At 40.6% G+C, this 17,558-nt stretch overlaps 1 protein-coding gene across 1 annotated transcript in view; it reads left to right on the top strand.

Moving 5' to 3' along the window:
• Positions 1 to 17,558, top strand: part of mtmr10 (myotubularin related protein 10) — a 105,839-nt gene that overhangs the window by 48,944 nt on the left and 39,337 nt on the right. The window contains 1 exon segment of the mRNA XM_028823539.2: positions 5,750 to 5,892. Within this exon segment, the coding sequence (XP_028679372.2) occupies positions 5,750 to 5,892 (143 nt within the window).

The raw sequence follows: 17,558 nt of genomic DNA on the forward strand, positions 1-17,558 counted from the left end.
CAAAACAACAACAAAATAAGTAAAATCATTTTAACATGCATGCTGTCACTCAGTGTTCAGATCTTGTTTTGGCTTTACGGTCATGATGAAAGTGGGCCAGGGCCCAGACGGTTAAGCACAGTGTGAGTGTAGGCCAGCAGGGGAAGACAATCGCACTTGGGCACGGTACGGAACAAACGGGCCTAGTGTGAGTACACCCTAAAAGCTGTCTTAATTAACACTCCGTTATACAAATATAGCTAAGAAAGTTCTATTTCATGTTACTATACCATAATGTAGGTAACTACGAGAAACTGTTATTCTATTGAAATTAGTAGGCACTTATGTGATTTTAACACTACCTTTCTAAGATTGGCTCTTACAGTGATAATTATGCTACCGTATTTTATAGGGAACAGTGATGCACAGAACTACATTCACTAACTACATTCCAGTTTACATTTACCAGTTGATTTAACATGCATGTCTTTGAAATAAGAAAAATTGGAGTATCCAGATAACAAGGGGCATATATGCCAACTCCACATAAACAATAATCAAAGCTGGTAAGGCAGAAAGAAGTGTTGAACACTGTACATGTGGGCTGCCCCATAATTAAAATATACATAACATATAGAAACAACCAGGTATTAGTTAGCATCTTTTAGACGGACATTAACTATAATTTAAGCAGCTTTCATATAATCAGCCCAGCACAGCTTGTAGCCTGCCTTTTTTCACTTCAGATGCTGAGCTGCATTAGATCAATAGAAGAAATAGACTCATTTTATTAAAGTCATTACAACCCTTTCTGCAGGTGTGAAGTTCTTATAAATAAACAATCATTGTGTATTTGTTGAAAAGGTCTAAAACTAGATTGCAACCTGCCTTTCCTTCCATAATGACCTCATGTCTGCAGAGATTTCAGATTATCAATGAGGAGCCCGGTGTAAATTAGTGTACTGAAGAGTTTGGCCACTAATGAACAGTTTGATCTTCCACCTCAGGACTGAGTAATATGACAGTCTGCTGGTCACTCGCCACTCCGTCTCTCTCTGGCGGTACAAAATATCGTCTGACAGATTTTAGAAGTGAGGCACCCTAAATACTTCAATTATCAGGGGGCAGACAGATTCTGGTCTTCAGGTACACGTCCGTATAATTGAACTGTGTAGACTTTTGACCCTGTGCACCACGACAGCAGACATTGTGGATGCATTCTGCATTAAATGTGAAGTGTGTGTAGCTACACACATACAGATTTAAATTCTGTGGCCATTCTAATAGGTGCATCTTCGTTTTAAAAGCAAATAGCTTGCTTCTCCAAACAGTCAGCCATGTGGAAGGAACTCAACGCATATAACATGCACACTTTGTTGTTAAACCCGACTTCAGAATCGTCAATAAGTGGCATTGAAAGCTGTATGATTGTTGGTGGTGTAAGACATGGTGGTTCCAACATGTTAGAAACAGCATTACTCTTGGTAGATTTATGCAGTGTATTCTCTAGAGCTTACAGAAAGAGGAACAATAAGCTGAAGACATCTAGCAAGTGGCAGGGTGGGCAAAAAAAACTACTTAAGAGACACATTGGAAGATAATTGCTAGCAACAGCTACCTGTAAGACCACCAATATTCAGATAACAGCACTTTTTACAGTGTTGTGCACTATGTGTTAGAACAGTTGGATTACAGCAGACGAAGTCCATTCCAGGCTGTAATCATATAGTCTTAAGAAGAGGAAGACAAGTTTACAGTGGGAACATACTCACCAACACAGGACATTTTCAGAAATCTGGAACTGTAGATAGTAGGGTCAAAATTTGGCATTAACAGCAACAATCCATACACCCATCCCACCTTACATCAACAATTCAGGCTGGTGGTAGTAGAGTAATGGTGTGGGTATATTTTCTTGGTACACAGTAAGATAAATCATATATCATTGGTATGCCACAACAAACCTGATCAATACTCCTGACCATGTCCTTCCTTTTATGGCCACAGTCCAGTCTCTTTCAAATGGATACTTCCAGCAGAATAATTATGTGCCAAGTCACAATGCACACATCTCTATACCTGACAGTACTGACTGTATGAACCCATCATAAGTCCTCAGATCAGCATCTAAAAGTGCACCTTTGAAATGGAGTGGAATGAGAAGTTCATAGCATGAATGTGTGTTTCTGTTGGAAATGCATGCAGCGAAGCTGGCATGGGCCAGAATGTTTGTAGCACCTTGTTAATATCTATGCCACAAAGAATTTAGGCTGTTCAGTGGAAAGCATCACTAATTGTTTATGAATTGGTTTAAGTTTTCTTCTTTGTCCTATTTGATTTTCTTCACTTGGGTCCAAAAAGTTCATCATAGCTTAAGGGCCTTTGACGTTATGTGGTCATTCATGCCTTAGCTGTTACACTCTGTTATTCTGAGTAACAAGTAATGCTGATCTAGGCAAATAACGTGAAGTGAGGTCCATGATGAGTGGCTCCTGGCCTCTGTCATCATCATCATCACCACAATATCGGCTAACTGATTCATCATCTTTAAGCAGAGTACATTTGGATGACCCGCTTTATTTGACTTGCTGGACAGAAGCTCTGCAGGAATCAGATACCCCTGGAGCTTAATCTGTTTTTACTCTGGCACATGCTAAAGGACTCATTCTTTTATTGCTGTCATGCTTGAAAACTTAGTCCTGGCTGTGAAATATTCTCCTTTTTTTAGTTAGAAATACAAAATAGGAAGCTATTGGCAGTGTCTGTAGTTGCTGCAATTGCAACTTTTACTTTATATAGCAAATCTAATGGGGGTCACTGAAGTGTATATAATGATTTGAATAAGAAGTTGCATATTAAAATTCATCCTAAATATTACTTAGAAGTGATAACTAATATAAATAACTATTACTTGTTACTTATTAGACTCGGTGTCTGTGCAGATTTCATCTAAACTGGGATACACGTCTATCAGTTCTTGATTTTTAAGAGGTCTTGGGAGTTTATACACTTAGAAAGGACTTATTACTGTGTGCCCCGTATATCTTGTGCAAAGTGGCATCAGAGTATGGGTAGCTGGGGCTGCTATTGCATGACATTAGTGCCTGTCTTTGTTTAGCACAACTCACACTCCTATAGGGTTAGTGTTAGTATGAGTCTTTTTAAAGTGATTATTGTCTCTTCTCCCAGTTCTTATTTTCATAGACAGGGCCTCAAGGTGCAGCTGATGTTTAGAGCCTTCATTATTTTTGAGTATCTGCAGGTCTCATTGTTTCTAATAGTGTGTGATGTTGTTCTAATCTGATGTGATTGGGGTAAGAATCAGCACTTCCAAATCTGAGCTCATAGTCCTGTCTTAAAAAGACTGCCTTACTCTCTGCAGTTTAGAGGGAACAGCTGTCCCAAGTGACAAGACTTGAAGTATCCTGTGTTCTTACTCAGCAGTTGAGAGTAAAGGTGATCAGGCGATTGACCAATGACTTACTGGGGTGGAGAGTGGTAGTGCTATCATGGGGCAAAGTTTGTAATATACTAGTGAATGTACACTTCCACCCTCTGCCATGGTCACATGCTCCATTTTTTGCTAGACTCGCCATCACAGTGTTAGAGTAAAAAGCTCAGAGGTGCTTCAGAGGAGAACTGCTGATTCCTTCTTTAATAGTTGATAGAGTTCGGACATGTAGTAGTGAAGGCAAAGGAGTTGCACAGTCCACAGGCTTGGAGATACTGGGGCAGCTCTGGAGGTGCTAAAAGAGTTATCTCTTTCTTCTGGCCTGTGGACTCTTGGGAAGTGCCCAGATGTTACCGGAGACAGCTGCTGATGACAGGGTTGCCTGTTCGGCCCAGGTTGCCCACACCAGAACTAGCAGATGTATAGGGAAGTGGTAGATTTTTGTTTCTTTTCTCCATTTATTAGTTGCTCATGCACTCAGAGCACAGTAGTAAATATGTTTAGGGAATGACATGGTGCTCTCACAAATTCAGGAGCCCAGGTTTAATACATTGCCTGGCCAAAAAAAAAAAGTCGCCACCAAAAAAAAAAGGTCACACACTCGTTGGACCGCCTTTAGCTTTAATTACAGCATGCATTCGCTGTGGCATTGTTTCGATAAGCTTCTGCAATGTCACAAGATTTAGTTCCATCCAGTGTTGCATTAATTTTTCACCAAGATCTTGCATTGATGATGGTAGAGTCTGACTGCTGCGCAAAGCCTTCTCCAGCACATCCCAAAGATTCTCAATGGGGTTAAGGTCTGGACTCTGTGGTGGCCAATCCATGTGTGAAAATGATGTCTCATGCTCCCTGAACCACTCTTTCACAATTTGAGCCCGATGAATCCTGGCATTGTCATCTTGGAATATGCCCGTGCCATCTGGGAAGAAAAAATCCATTGATGGAATAACCTGGTCATTCAGTATATTCAGGTAGTCAGCTGACCTCATTCTTGGAGCACATACTGTTGCTAAACCTAGACCTGACCAACTGCAGCAACCCCAGATCATAGCACTGCCCCTACAGGCTTGTACAGCAGGCACTAGGCATGATGGGTGCACCACTTCATCTGCCTCTGTTCTTACCCTGATGCGCCCATCACTCTGGAACAGGGTAAATCTGGACTCATCAGACCACATGACCTTCTTCCATTGCTCCAGAGTCCAGCTCCCTAGTAAATTGAAGCCTTTTTTTCCGGTTTGCCTCACTGATTAGTGGTTTTCTTATGGCTACACAGCTGTTCAGTCCCAATCCCTTGAGTTCCCTTCGCATTGTGCGTGTGGAAATGCTCTTACTTTCACTATTAAACATAGACCTGAGTTCTACTGTTGTTTTTCTTCGATTTGATTTCACCAAACGTTTAAGTGATCGCCGATCACGATCATTCAGGATTTTTTTCCGGCCACATTTCTTCCTCGAAGACAATGGGTCCCCACTATCCTTCCAGTTTTTAATAATGCGTTGGACAGTTCTTAACCCAATTTTAGTAGTTTCTGCAATCTCCTTAGATGTTTTCTCTGCTTGATGCATGCCAATGATTTGACCCTTCTCAAACAGACTAACATCTTTTCCACGACCACAAGATGTGTCTTTCGACATGGTTGTTTAATAAATGAGAAGCAACTCATTGCACCAGTTGGGGTTAAATAACTTGTTGCCAGCTGAAAGATAATCGCCCATGCAGTAATTATCAAGTAAGAGACTCGTACCTATTTGCTTAGTTAAATCCAGGTGGCGACTTTTTTTTTGGCCAGGCAGTGTGTCTCGCATGGGGAATCTGTGTATGCAGTTTGCATCGTGTCCCATTCTCCATAAGTCACTTAACTTAAGTTGATAGTGGACTTAGAATTGAGCCAGTTGGAATGATCGTGACCTTTGTTCGACTGGCCTATTGTTGATTCCTACCTATGCTGGGATTTTCTTTAATCCCAGACTAGAAAGAAGTAAGTCCTAGAAATGTATGGATGCATGACAAGGTTCGGTAAATTTCATTCAAAAAAAGGTTAGTTTTGTGTAGTTATGCCAGTATAAGCAAGTTTTCTTTTGTGCTTCTCTGTTACTTACTTCTGGTCAAATTTAAACCTATGGTTTGCTTTGCTTCATATTTTTACTGAAGATCTCCACGTGCTTGTGCAAATAGCCATATTTCTGCTCATTTTTTCTGTTTATTTTCTCCGTTTTGTTCCTCATACTTCTGTTCTGTTACTCTTAAAATTTATCATTGCTGTTTGGAGCCCATGGGTTTGTAATCAATATATTTATTTATTTTTTTTACAGTAAACGATGCAAAGAGGAAGCAGAAAGTACTCATCTCAAACCAAAAGCTCAAATTCAACCCCACTGAGTTAATAATTTATTGTAAAGATTTCCGCATTGTGCGCTTTCGTTTTGATGAAGCTGGGCCAGAGAGTGCAAAGAAGGTAAGTTTAGGATATCTGTGCTCTAATTCTACATCTGCAGTGAAAATGAAGTCTTCCATCAATTGTAAATTGCATGCCAACATAAACCCTATGGCTACATTCACAGTATCAGGCGGAAGTGACTCAAATCTTGAGTGTTTGCCTTAATGCAACACAAATCAGATGTTTTCAGGGCTGTGTGCACACAGAAACCTGATGTTTTCAAATCAGATTTTAGTCACTATGTGGTCCTAGATTAGATATGTATCCGATTTGTGGCCATGTGACAAAAATGAAAATAGTCAGATTCTATACACATGGCCTGAGCGCTGCTGTTATCAGCCAGCACAGGCAGTGCAACAGAACAACAATGGAGGAGAGCTACAGATGTAACAACAGTCATAGTCTCATCATTGCTGGCTCCTTTCTCATACTTACACAGCTCTTAGTGCTGATGTGCCAGCAAAAGCTAGCCATCTGACTTTTGTTGCCTTCTCGGCCCAATCATGTACAGCTGATGAACAGTTTGCCATCCACCAGAGCAAAATGTGATGCATAGACTAGCTACTAGCATGTCCATGTTGTTGTCTTTAACGCCATGAGTCGTCTTTCAAACATGATGTTCTATGTTGTTGGTGATGGCAGATGTCTTGTGCACAAACTTATCAAAGTGTGCATGAATGCCGTTTCGGAGGACAGATGCGTTCATATTAGTTAGATACAGGTCACTTGTACTTATGAATGCAAGCTGTCAAGATAGGCAAATTTGATCTGAGCAAAAACCAGAATTATGCAGTGAGGCTTACAATGTGAACAAAGCCTATTGCTCTCCCTGAAAAAGCTGAAAGAATTGAAAGAAGAAGTGTACAAACAAATAATGTTTCATTCTTAGTGTCTGCGTTTTTTCAGCATACATTGCTGTGAGAATACATTACTCCCTTCCTGATATCTTCTGCTTTTGTTTATTTATCTCAATGAATTGCTTCAGATCTTTAGACAAAATGTAATACTAGGTAAAGGGAAGCACAGTAAACATATTGCATAATTACATTTCTAAATTTCTACTTAATGTGTTTAAGTATTTAAGTTGTCCCATACCTCTGCTGCCCAAGTGAAAAGGTAATTGACCACTTAGTTACACACTTAAACATCTTTGCCAAAGTTCTTTGATTATTAGATTCAGTCAGTCCCATTGAATCTAAACCTCGCCATATACTGACACTTAACATGTGAGTGAAGTGGTCACTACAAGGTTTCTGGATGCACTCTATGCCTCAATCAAAGTATTGACGAGAAAAGAAGATGCTAAAAGCGACCAATCAGCAAAAGGTTACAGAGACATTTCTGAAGCCTCTGGGATTCCACCAATTCACCGTGAGAGCCATCGTCTTCAAATGGAGATTATTTGCAATTGTGGTGAATCTTCCCAGGAAAGGTTGGCTGGCTGGCAAATTGATGCCAAAGGCACAGAGACAACTCATTCAGGAAGTAGCAGAGGAACCCAGAAGAACACTTGAAGAACTGCAGATGTCTTTAGCCTTTGCTTTAGCCTTCATGACTCCATAATAAAAAAAAAACGGGATTATTGGGATAGCAATGATCTGGAACTTTCTGCTATCGAAGAGTGATATGGGTGCTTACCTTCCATTCGCAAAGATACCTCTGGCTATAGAACTGTTTACCAGATCTGGTTCCAATTGTACTGGCTCCTTGTTTACCCTGTACACCTCTGACTTTAGATATAATAATGAATCCTAACATAGTTGGGTATATCAGCGGTAGGCAGGAGAATGAATACAGGGCACTACTGAAGAACTCTCTTTAATGGTCTAAGCTGAACCATCTGCAGCTTAACATCAGTAAGACAAAGGAAATGATCATAGACTTTAGGAGGGTCAAGGCCACTCTACTTCCAGTTCTCATTGATGGTGAAGATGTGTAGGTGGAGAGGACATGAAAGTACCACGGGGGATTGACTGGAGTATCAACACAGAGGCTGTATACAAGAAGGGTCAGAGTCATCTCTATTTCCTAGCAGAGGTTGAGGTTGTTTGGTGTTTGCAGGCCACTCTTACATGATTTCTACCAGTCTGTAGTGCCCAGTGTGATTTTCTGTGTGGTAATGTGCCATGGAAATCACATTTAGTGCAGGAGATGCTAACAGACTAAACAAACTGTTTAAAAAGGCTGGATCAATCCTGGAAGTCAGGCTGGACTCATTGGTGGAAGTGGTAGAACAGAGCTGCTTATTATCCTGGACAAAGACTGTCGTCTTGGCTAAACAGAGGAGCACATTCAGCAACAGACTAAGACAACTGTGCTGTTCCAAGGAGTGCTATGTGAGGTCATTTCCGTCCTCAGCCATCAGGCTCTATAGTGAATCACCCCACGCCTGAGGTGGTACTGTGCCCTCTGTGTTCTGAATGGTACTGAGCTGGTCTAGCAGACATCTTAACAGACAATAATGACACAGTGTCTGTGACTGGCATCCTGTACTGTGCAATTGTAATCACTTGAGTAAGGCCCTTAACCTGCAGTTGCTCTGTCCTGGGTATGATGTTAACCTCCATCCAGCCCTGTTAGGAGGTCTTCCAGCTTGCAGAGAAAACTTAGGGGTTTGGTGGCAGGATTGACACTTCAGTTCCTGTAATGAAAAAAAAAAACAAACCTCAAACCGCTCCAGTGTGGTGCTGAGGTGTCACCCATTGCACAACTGCTCTTGGGTCCTAATTTGGGATCCTGAGGTGCTTCATCATGTGGTGGGTCCGGCAATGCTCTGTTATCAGTGCATGGCATGCTCCCAACCTACCTACATAATCACTTCACACTTCATAAATTCATACACTTTGGTAATGTACTTATTGATAATTTTTGTTATATATGTGTTTGTACCTCATTAACATTGTTAAGATTACGATAATTCTTCTTATAGGTATATTTATGGTTTTTGTGTCTGCAGCCATAACTCTGGGATTATGAGAGTTTCTACCAGCTTACCTACTGTGGATTCAGGATGTTTTTAGACCCCTTTACTTTTTACACATTTTGTTATGTTGTAGCTTTGTACTACAATTATTTACATTTTTTTTTCTCCACATTAGGCAACATTCGATACCCCAGAATGATAAAGTAAAAAATTAATTTTAGAAATTTTGCAAATTGATTAAAAATAAAAAAAAAAATGAAATTTTAGTGACATAAGTACTTAGTTGAAGCACCTTTGGCAGCGATTACAACCCGGAGTCTTCTTAGTTCTGAATTTGGAGATTGTCTGCCAATTTTCTCTGCAGATCCTCTCATGCTCTGTCATTTTGGATGGAGACTGTCAGTGAATCACTAATGTCCGGTCTCTCCAGAGACTTTCGATTGGGTTGAAGTCCACGCTCTGGCTGGGAAAACTCAAGGACTTTTGCAGAGTTGTCCATAAGCTACTCTTGTGTTGTCTTTGCTTTGTGCTTAGGGTCATTGTTCTGTTTAGTCTGAGGTCCAGAGCTCTCTGGAGAAGGTTTTCATTAAATGTATCTCCCTGCCACTGAAAAACAATCCTACAGCATGATGTTGCTATCTATCACCATTATTGTGCAAGTGATGAGTGGTGGCTCCAGACATGATGCTAATCAGGGTTTATTAAGGCCTGAGAATTTTGTTACTCTCAATCTTTAGGACCTTTAGGTGCTATTTTTGCAAACTCCAAACAAGCTTCCTTGCCTTTTTTTTGCCATAAAGCCCAGATCAGTGGAGTGCTACAGCGATGGTTTTCCTTCTGAAAGTTTCTGCCATCTCCATCCAGGTTCTCTGGACCTCCTCTGAAGTGACCATTGGGTTCTTGGTCAGCTCTCCTACTATGGCCTTTATTCCACAATTGCTCATTTTGACTGGATGGCCAGTTCTAGGAGTCATGATTAACTGATTCCATTTAAGAACTACGTGCTCTTGGGAACCTTGAATACTACAGCAGCAATTTTTTGTTACCTTCCCTCGATCTTTGACTCAACACAATCCTGTCTCTAAGCTCTGCAGACAGTTCCTTTGACCTCATGACTTGTTGTCGACATTATGTAGACAGGGGTGTGTTTTTTCTTCTCGTGTCCAGATTGAATTGACCACAGGTGGAATCCAGACAAGGTGTAGAAGCATCTCAACAGAATGGGAATGCACCTGAGCCAAATTTCAAGTGGTGTGAATACTTGTGTCAATGTGATATTTAAATATTTTATTTTTTTAATAAACTTGCCAAAATTTGCATGATGTGGGGGAAAATGACTGTAAATGATTTTAGCACAAGGCTGCAACATAACAAAGTTTAAAAAGTGAAGGGGTCTGAATACTTTCTGAATCCACACTGTCTTCCTCTCTACATTGCATTGTGTTGCTTTTCCAAGAAAGTTCAACATTTAACACATCCATCCATCCATTATCCAACCCGCTGAATCTGAACACAGGGTCGCGGGGGACTGCTGGAGCCAAACCCAGCCAACACAGAGTGCAAGGCAGGAACCAATCCCGGGCAGGGAGCCAACCCACCGCAGGACACACACACACACCAAGCACGCACTAGGGACAATTTAGAATTGGCAATCCACCTAACCTGCATGTTTTTGGACTATGGGAGGAAATCGGAGCGCCCAGAGGAAACCCACACAGACATGGGGAGAACATGCAAACTCCACACAGGGAGGACCCGGGAAGCGAACCCGGGTCTCCTTACTGCGAGGCAGCAGCATTACCACTATGCCGCCCCTACATTTAACACAGTTGAATGAAAATAAAAATAATGATATACTTGATTAGCTCAAATAATTTGCCCTTAATTTAAAAACTGGCTGCAGCAACTGTGACAGTCCAAGGCTACAGCTGCAGCTTGTAAGATCAAGTAGCGATGTCTACCTCACTATGAAGAGGCAGCGAGTTTGAAGTGGGGTGAAGAGAAATGTAAGTGGAGACGTCAGCAGAAAGCATTCAGACACCTCCAAAGATTTTATTTACTCTACATTTAAACTTCATGAATAGAGTGCCAGAGTTCCTGAAAATGTGGAAAAATGATGCAAGCTATTAATGGAGATAACCGTGTTCTTCCTAGTTGTGTTTTCTGAATCTCAGCTTCGTTGTTCATAGCTGCTTTCTGTGTTATTTGGGACTCAGCTCAGCAGTGAACATTTTACAAATGTATGGCATCCTGTGAAACCTTTTAGTTACTTATTTGTCAAGTTCTCACTCTCCACAAAAAGTAGACAACAGTTGGAATTTAAATTTGCATGTGTGGCAGTCTCACTCAGTGGATGAGACTTTCTTTCCTCAGTGCCTAACTTAGAGTGACAAACAGGTCAGAATCCTAAAGAAAAAAGAAAGAAAAGCTCTTTCCGTGACTCTGCCCTTAAATGCTCCCATCATGAAATTAGCGAGCCGGAGAAGCCCTCTGTCACAAGGGTGCCTAAGGGGGTTTCCCTGGGAGTTTTCAGCATTGTGAATGGCTGCTTTCCAAGTGAGAGGTCACATGCTCCCTCGCCTTCCTGACGGCCCATTCCTCAGAGGTTTGCTGCCAGAGTCGCAGATAAAAATGTGAGCACCAGGCTTTCCCTGTCAGACAACTGAGGTGCCAAGCATAACTGTGCTTCAAGCTGCCAGTCAAAATCAACCCATGGACTTGAGCGTTGGGAGAACAGATGGACCATTCATAGAGTTTGCTGTATTCCCCTTTCTCTATACTGCTGTTTTGAAAGCGGACCTTAAATATGTGGCCTTGAGCATATGGTGGAGGAAGCCTACTGAATAACTCTACACAAATGTGGCAGGTGTCTGTTGTTTCAAGTGTGCGGCTGCTGATGCAAGCATTTTTAAGTTGGCTCTTGTTACCAAAAGATTATGAAGTACGAGGGGAGTAAATATCTGTGTGTACTTACAGGCCTGTGCTAAGGTGCAAGGTAATATGGATTTCTCTGAGTAGGTGTTCGTTTAACTTTTTCTGTCGAAATTAGTCACAACATCAATGGATTTGAGAAAAAAATCCATCATATTTCCTGTATATTAAGAGGATGATATAATTAAAGTAGCGAGTAAGCAGTTACCTCCCATTTATATGATTAATCAGATTTATGTTAAAGCTGAGCAGATTCTTACTTAAGCAGTCATCACTGTGGCAGAACAGGTGGAACTGATCAATGTCTTCCAATTTCCAAAAGATAAAAGGTCTGTAAACTGGTAAGGTTGGTAGATTTTGAGCCTTTTTGGTCTTAATAATAATAATCATAATTATAATGGTTATAAACTTTAACCTGTGTGAAAGCGGGTCTGAACACCATCAGACAAACACCAGCACTTTACAAAAACACATGTTTCTTAAACTAATAAAGTCCACACAGCACACAGTGCTCCTGCACCAATCACTCCCAACATGGGCCGCCTTTCTTTCTCTTGTCACTGGAGCTTTGTCCTGCTCCAGCTCACGACTGTAGGAAGGCGGCCCCTTTTACATTCACCCAGATGTACTCCAGGTGCTTGATGACGTTCTTCCGGCGGCACTTCCTGGTGTGGTGTAAGTGCCGTATCAGCACCCGGCAGCACTCCGTGTGTCGCTGGAAGGACCTTCCCAGGTGTGGTGGAAATGCAGAGCTCCCGGGCTTTATGAGACTTGGGGGCACCCCCACGGGTTTGTGCCTGCTTGCTCCATCCCTGTGGTCCTCTGCTTATCCAGGGCAGTTGCTCCCTCGCGGCCCGGGGGACGTACTGACTGCCTCCCAGTCCTTCCAGGCATCCCGGCTGGGTCTGGCCCCCAGCCTCCTGTGACATCTGTTAAATATTACATTTGCTAAAAAATGTAATTAAGTTCACGTCCATCTTATTATCATTTTGCCCCACCATGGTCTAAAGGGCTTCACTGAGGGTAAACTAGAAACCAACACAGAACGTAATGCCAGTCCACTGCAGGGCCAGCCCATGTGCACAGCCACACACACTTGGGGACAGTATAGAGTAGATGGAGTAAATTCATGATACCATATGCTCTGCTGCTTCATATGGCTGTGCTCAGTCATGAGTCGTGTGTAGTTTGAATATTCACACCTTGTTTGTCTGGGTTATCCTCCTTCATGCTGAAAGACATTCTTATTAATTTAATTGGTGACTCTAGCATGGCAGTGTCTGGGTTTATGTAAGAGTGGGTGTTGTCATGGACTGGTGCCCGTTTAGGGTTATTTCCATACTTGTGCTCACCACTGCCTGGGTAGGCTCTAACCCTTCCTGCAACCATAAATTGAATTCAGCAGGTTAGGAAATATCATGTGACTGTCAGCTTTTACAAAGCAGTTCAGTGTCACTACGGTGGAATTATGCGCAGCATGTCTTAATGTGGGAGGAAATGTGTTGTTAGATTTTTTGGAGATGTTTTTTTATCAACAGTATTGGGTTTGTCTTTCTGACAATTTTAAACTGATTGCCGTTTTTTTTTTGGCTGATCAAAATTAAGGGCAAGATGAGCAGTGAATTAAACCCATGATTCATTAGTGGTTTTCATGGTTTTCAGGTATTCACTTTGTTTTGAAATATTTTGAACACAATATACTCTGAAACAGGGTGGGATACATGTGTTTCTCATGGAAGTGACAAAACAGCAGGGTGACCTGCTATCTGCCAGTTTCTTTCAGGATATTTAGATAGTTCTTCAGTGTATAGTAGAGTTACCAGCGGCCATCAATCAGTACAGTAAAGCTTCTGTTGTTTAACATTTTTACACCTGGCGGAATATTCTTTTGGAAGTAAAACAAGGAAGCACTTCAGATTTTGTTCTTGTTTTGTAAATCTATAATCTTCTGAGTTTGTTCACATTAAAGACTGGAAGGGGTGTCAAGGTGGTACATTGGTAGTGCTTCTGCTATAGAACAAGGAGACTGTGGCTCAAGTCCTATGTGCCTTCTGTGTGCAGTTTGCATGTTCTTCTCGGATCTGCATGGGTCTCCTGCCACAAACCAAAGACATACAGGTTAGGTGGGTTGGCATTCCTAAGCTGGCACCTGATGTGTGTTTGTGTCTTACTTATGATGGGCCATCTCCTGAGGATTATCTGGGATTGGTTCCAGCTACCCTGTGATCCTGTCTTGGGTAAGTTGGTTAAGAAAATGGATGGATAAACAAGGCAATGCTCAATCAAAAGGTTTTCTATGCCTCTTCAAACGTGTTTTGCTTAGGCTTCTGATTTTTGTCACGTTTATTTTTCCATTTAGTATTATTCATATTTGACAGTTTTTTTTTTAGTTTTTATTTTAATAGTGATGACTTCAGTTATGCTCTATTTAGTTTTTATTTTAGTTTACAAAAAAGGCCATTGGTGAATATTAACAAATGCAGGCTCTGCCTCCACAGCGCAGGAATTACAGAAATATACCCATAAAAGGCACAGTGAGTTTCTTTTTGCTCCAGCCATCTATACAATGCATTTTTATAAAATGTGTGTCACTTGCATTGCAAGTGGTTTATTTCTGCACCATTTTAAACTTTGAAGCAAGTGCTTTACAGGAAATTACAAAGGCAGCTAATTCTGAAAAACGAGTAGATGGGCACTTCAGTAAATGGCTGGACCGTTGCACACTCCGTCTTTGAGTTCAGTCGACTGAGGTGGCCAGACAGCAGGTTTCTGCACACACAAATGTAAAAGTTTGACCAACATAGTCTGCTCTGTTATCTTCTTGGGTGGGTTTGTATTTTATTTTTTTTATAGCATGTCTCAGTCCTCAATCTCTGTACAGACATCTTTGTTATAGAAGTTTAAAGATGGATTTTGAATGTGTCAGGTCTGTTGCATTTGAATTGACTACACAGTTGCTCTTGTTATTGTCAAGGTCAGAGTCAAAGTACTCCCAATGTTCAAAAAATTTTGAGCTACCTGGTGACCATTATGCTGTTTAGGCGATGTGGCCAAGTAAGAGTGTAGCTATTTAGTGAAAAAAGATGGCCCAATCAGCAGGCTAATATCAACTGATTTAGTGAATAACCAAAACGGCACATTTTCATCTTATTTTACTTATTGATTTGTGCCCTTCCCCTACCATAACCTATCATCTGTGGGGAGGAGCAAAAGCTTTTGCCAAAAGTTTCGATCTCTGGTTTTCAATGCATCTCGACCGTTTTAGGGTTCCCTGATATCGAAAACATCGATATCTCGATGATGGGTGAGTGTCTCTGTGTATCACAGTTTCTTGAGGACGGTCTGGAGCTAAAACAGCTGGATGGAAAAATACCAAACTCGAAACTTAAGCCTGTTATGAGATGACAATGTGCTGGTTAGTGTTTGAGTCAAATTGTATAAGAGAAAGAGCCCTAAAATACCGAAATTTTGAAATTATGAATTCTTCTCATCAATTACTATTGTAATGACCTATTTTATGATCAGAAAGATTAGCATCAGAGCATTAAATAATAGCTGAAATGTTATAGAATAGTTTGAGTAACTTGGTTCCTACGGCGCAAAGCCAACTGACGCTCATGTCTGAATTTTCAATATTTTTGAGTATGTGATTTTAATATCAGTTTAGTTTTCATTTGGATTTTATTTTTTTTTTTACTTTGATTACACATGTCAACAGGTCATTTTTATCAAGAGATAATTTTATGTGGGTTTTGTTTTTCATACTGATTTCAAGTCTCTGTTTAGTTTTCCTCTAACACGTCAATTTTTTGTGATGAAGCTAATAATATATTGCATGACATCTCTCTCTCTCTCTCTCTGTCTTATATATATATACACGTCTGTCTGTCTTTATGTCTGTCCGCTTTTCACGAGATAACACTTAACGGATTTAGGTTGGGCTTTTTTCTGTAATTTGCTTGAACATTCCAGTTGATTTTGCGACTTCTCTCATCGTGCTAAGAATCATAGTTCGCTTGCAGGAGTGATTTATTCATGCTAATCCGAGAGACAGAGGCTGCGGGTCGAGGGGAGGGGGGCCCTTCTCGCTGTCCTGTTTCACTTCTACGCAGGCGAAGCCTTGTGGGACGGCTAGTTTATTATAATTAGCCTAAGTGTATTACAAGATTTAACAACAGTTGTCTGTATATGAATGTAGCAGACAACATTAACTGCTATTGATTTCAGTTGTTATCATGCCTATAAATTGTATTAATCATCCAGACAGTTTCTGTTATGTGTGCGGTTCATTCACGACGATAGCACAATGTCGCCCAGTTACCGCAGATCTTAAGATATACAAATTGTAGGTCGGCTGACCACTTGGTGACCAGGATAAATCTTGGGCTCCACATGTCATCTGTGAAAATTTTCAGCCATAAGTCTCCTGCATGCAAGGAAGGAGTTTAGAATCTGCTTGATTCATACCAGAAACTTTGCTGTCGCGTATCATTGAAAATACACTTCTTACACTCACATCTAGAGTTCTTTCCAGAGAATCTTGGAATGGTGAATGACGAGCAGGGATAACATTTTCACCAGGACATTCAGTTAATGGAGTGTCGCTACCAATGCTTCTGGAATTAGAGTATGATGGCCAACTACTGCTGGATGCTCTACCATGACAATCCAGACACAGCGTACACAAGAAAATCCTACTCTAAGCATTTTTGAAGAAACAGTGGTAGCTGACTTACACCGTTCAGTATGTCTGTGCCACAGTGTGGGCCTGTTTGACTTTGCAATGAAGATATGGAAACATTTACTTCATTGGTGATTATGTTTTAGTAAAAACTTACATGCAAGTACACTGTAAACTAACATTACTCAAAACTCCTAAAATAGACGTGACTGAAAGCGGATCTGAAATCAGAATGAAAAACTGACTTAGAAAAGTGTGTCGTGGTCTCTGATTATTACCGAAAAAACATTTTTTTGTTGCTTTGTTTTCTCAAGTTTTTTTTTTTCTTGTCATTTTGATAACAGTTTTTGCTAACTACATTGATATTGCATTTGTGTTAAATAAGAGACTTTGGAAAAGTGTATATTTCATGTATAAAATTTTAACTAGTGAAAGTTTTATTATGTATTTTTTGTATTTAGCATTAATGCCAGTTAAGTTTGTGTATACTGTATTGATTAAGTTAATCAAAAACCTTAATTTGGATAATTATTTATTCTCCAATGTTGTGAACATAATTCATTTATTTTGCTGTTGACTAATTATTGCCTTTAAGTTGCATTGCTTGTAGATGAACATAGAATCTAAACATTTCAAGAGTAGGTTTAACAGTAAATTACAGGCGTATATGTTTGTGGTCCCATAAGGTTATAATAGAGTTCTGAAATCCAGAATGGAGAATCGGACACAGAAGACGTAACTGGGTGTAGCGAACACTGCAGCTTCCCACACACGCCACGTGTGTCTCTTGTATCCAAAGCGATTGCTCTACCAGGCGTATAATGGTACCTACATATGTAACCCATAATACACTTCATGCTAGTCATAATAAATGCATTTATGATTGGCCTTTATATGTACTGTACTTTCTTTCATTATTTGAACGTGAACTTTCCCTACTTACAAATAAAAAGCTTACGTTGTAACAGTGTGCCTCGAATCTTAGGCAGCAGCACCCAATATCTTGCGTATGGCACGTCTCTTGAGTGTTTGTAGCACTAGCTCTGTTTTAAATTTCCATTTGAAAGAATTATCACAAAGTGCATCATGGCTTACAGTACTATATTTCAGCCATGCATGTGTACAGTGTCACAGGTACCCAACAGTATC

Source organism: Erpetoichthys calabaricus, chromosome 17, assembly GCF_900747795.2.
Source record: "Erpetoichthys calabaricus chromosome 17, fErpCal1.3, whole genome shotgun sequence".
Classification (NCBI taxonomy): Eukaryota; Metazoa; Chordata; class Cladistia; order Polypteriformes; family Polypteridae; genus Erpetoichthys; species Erpetoichthys calabaricus.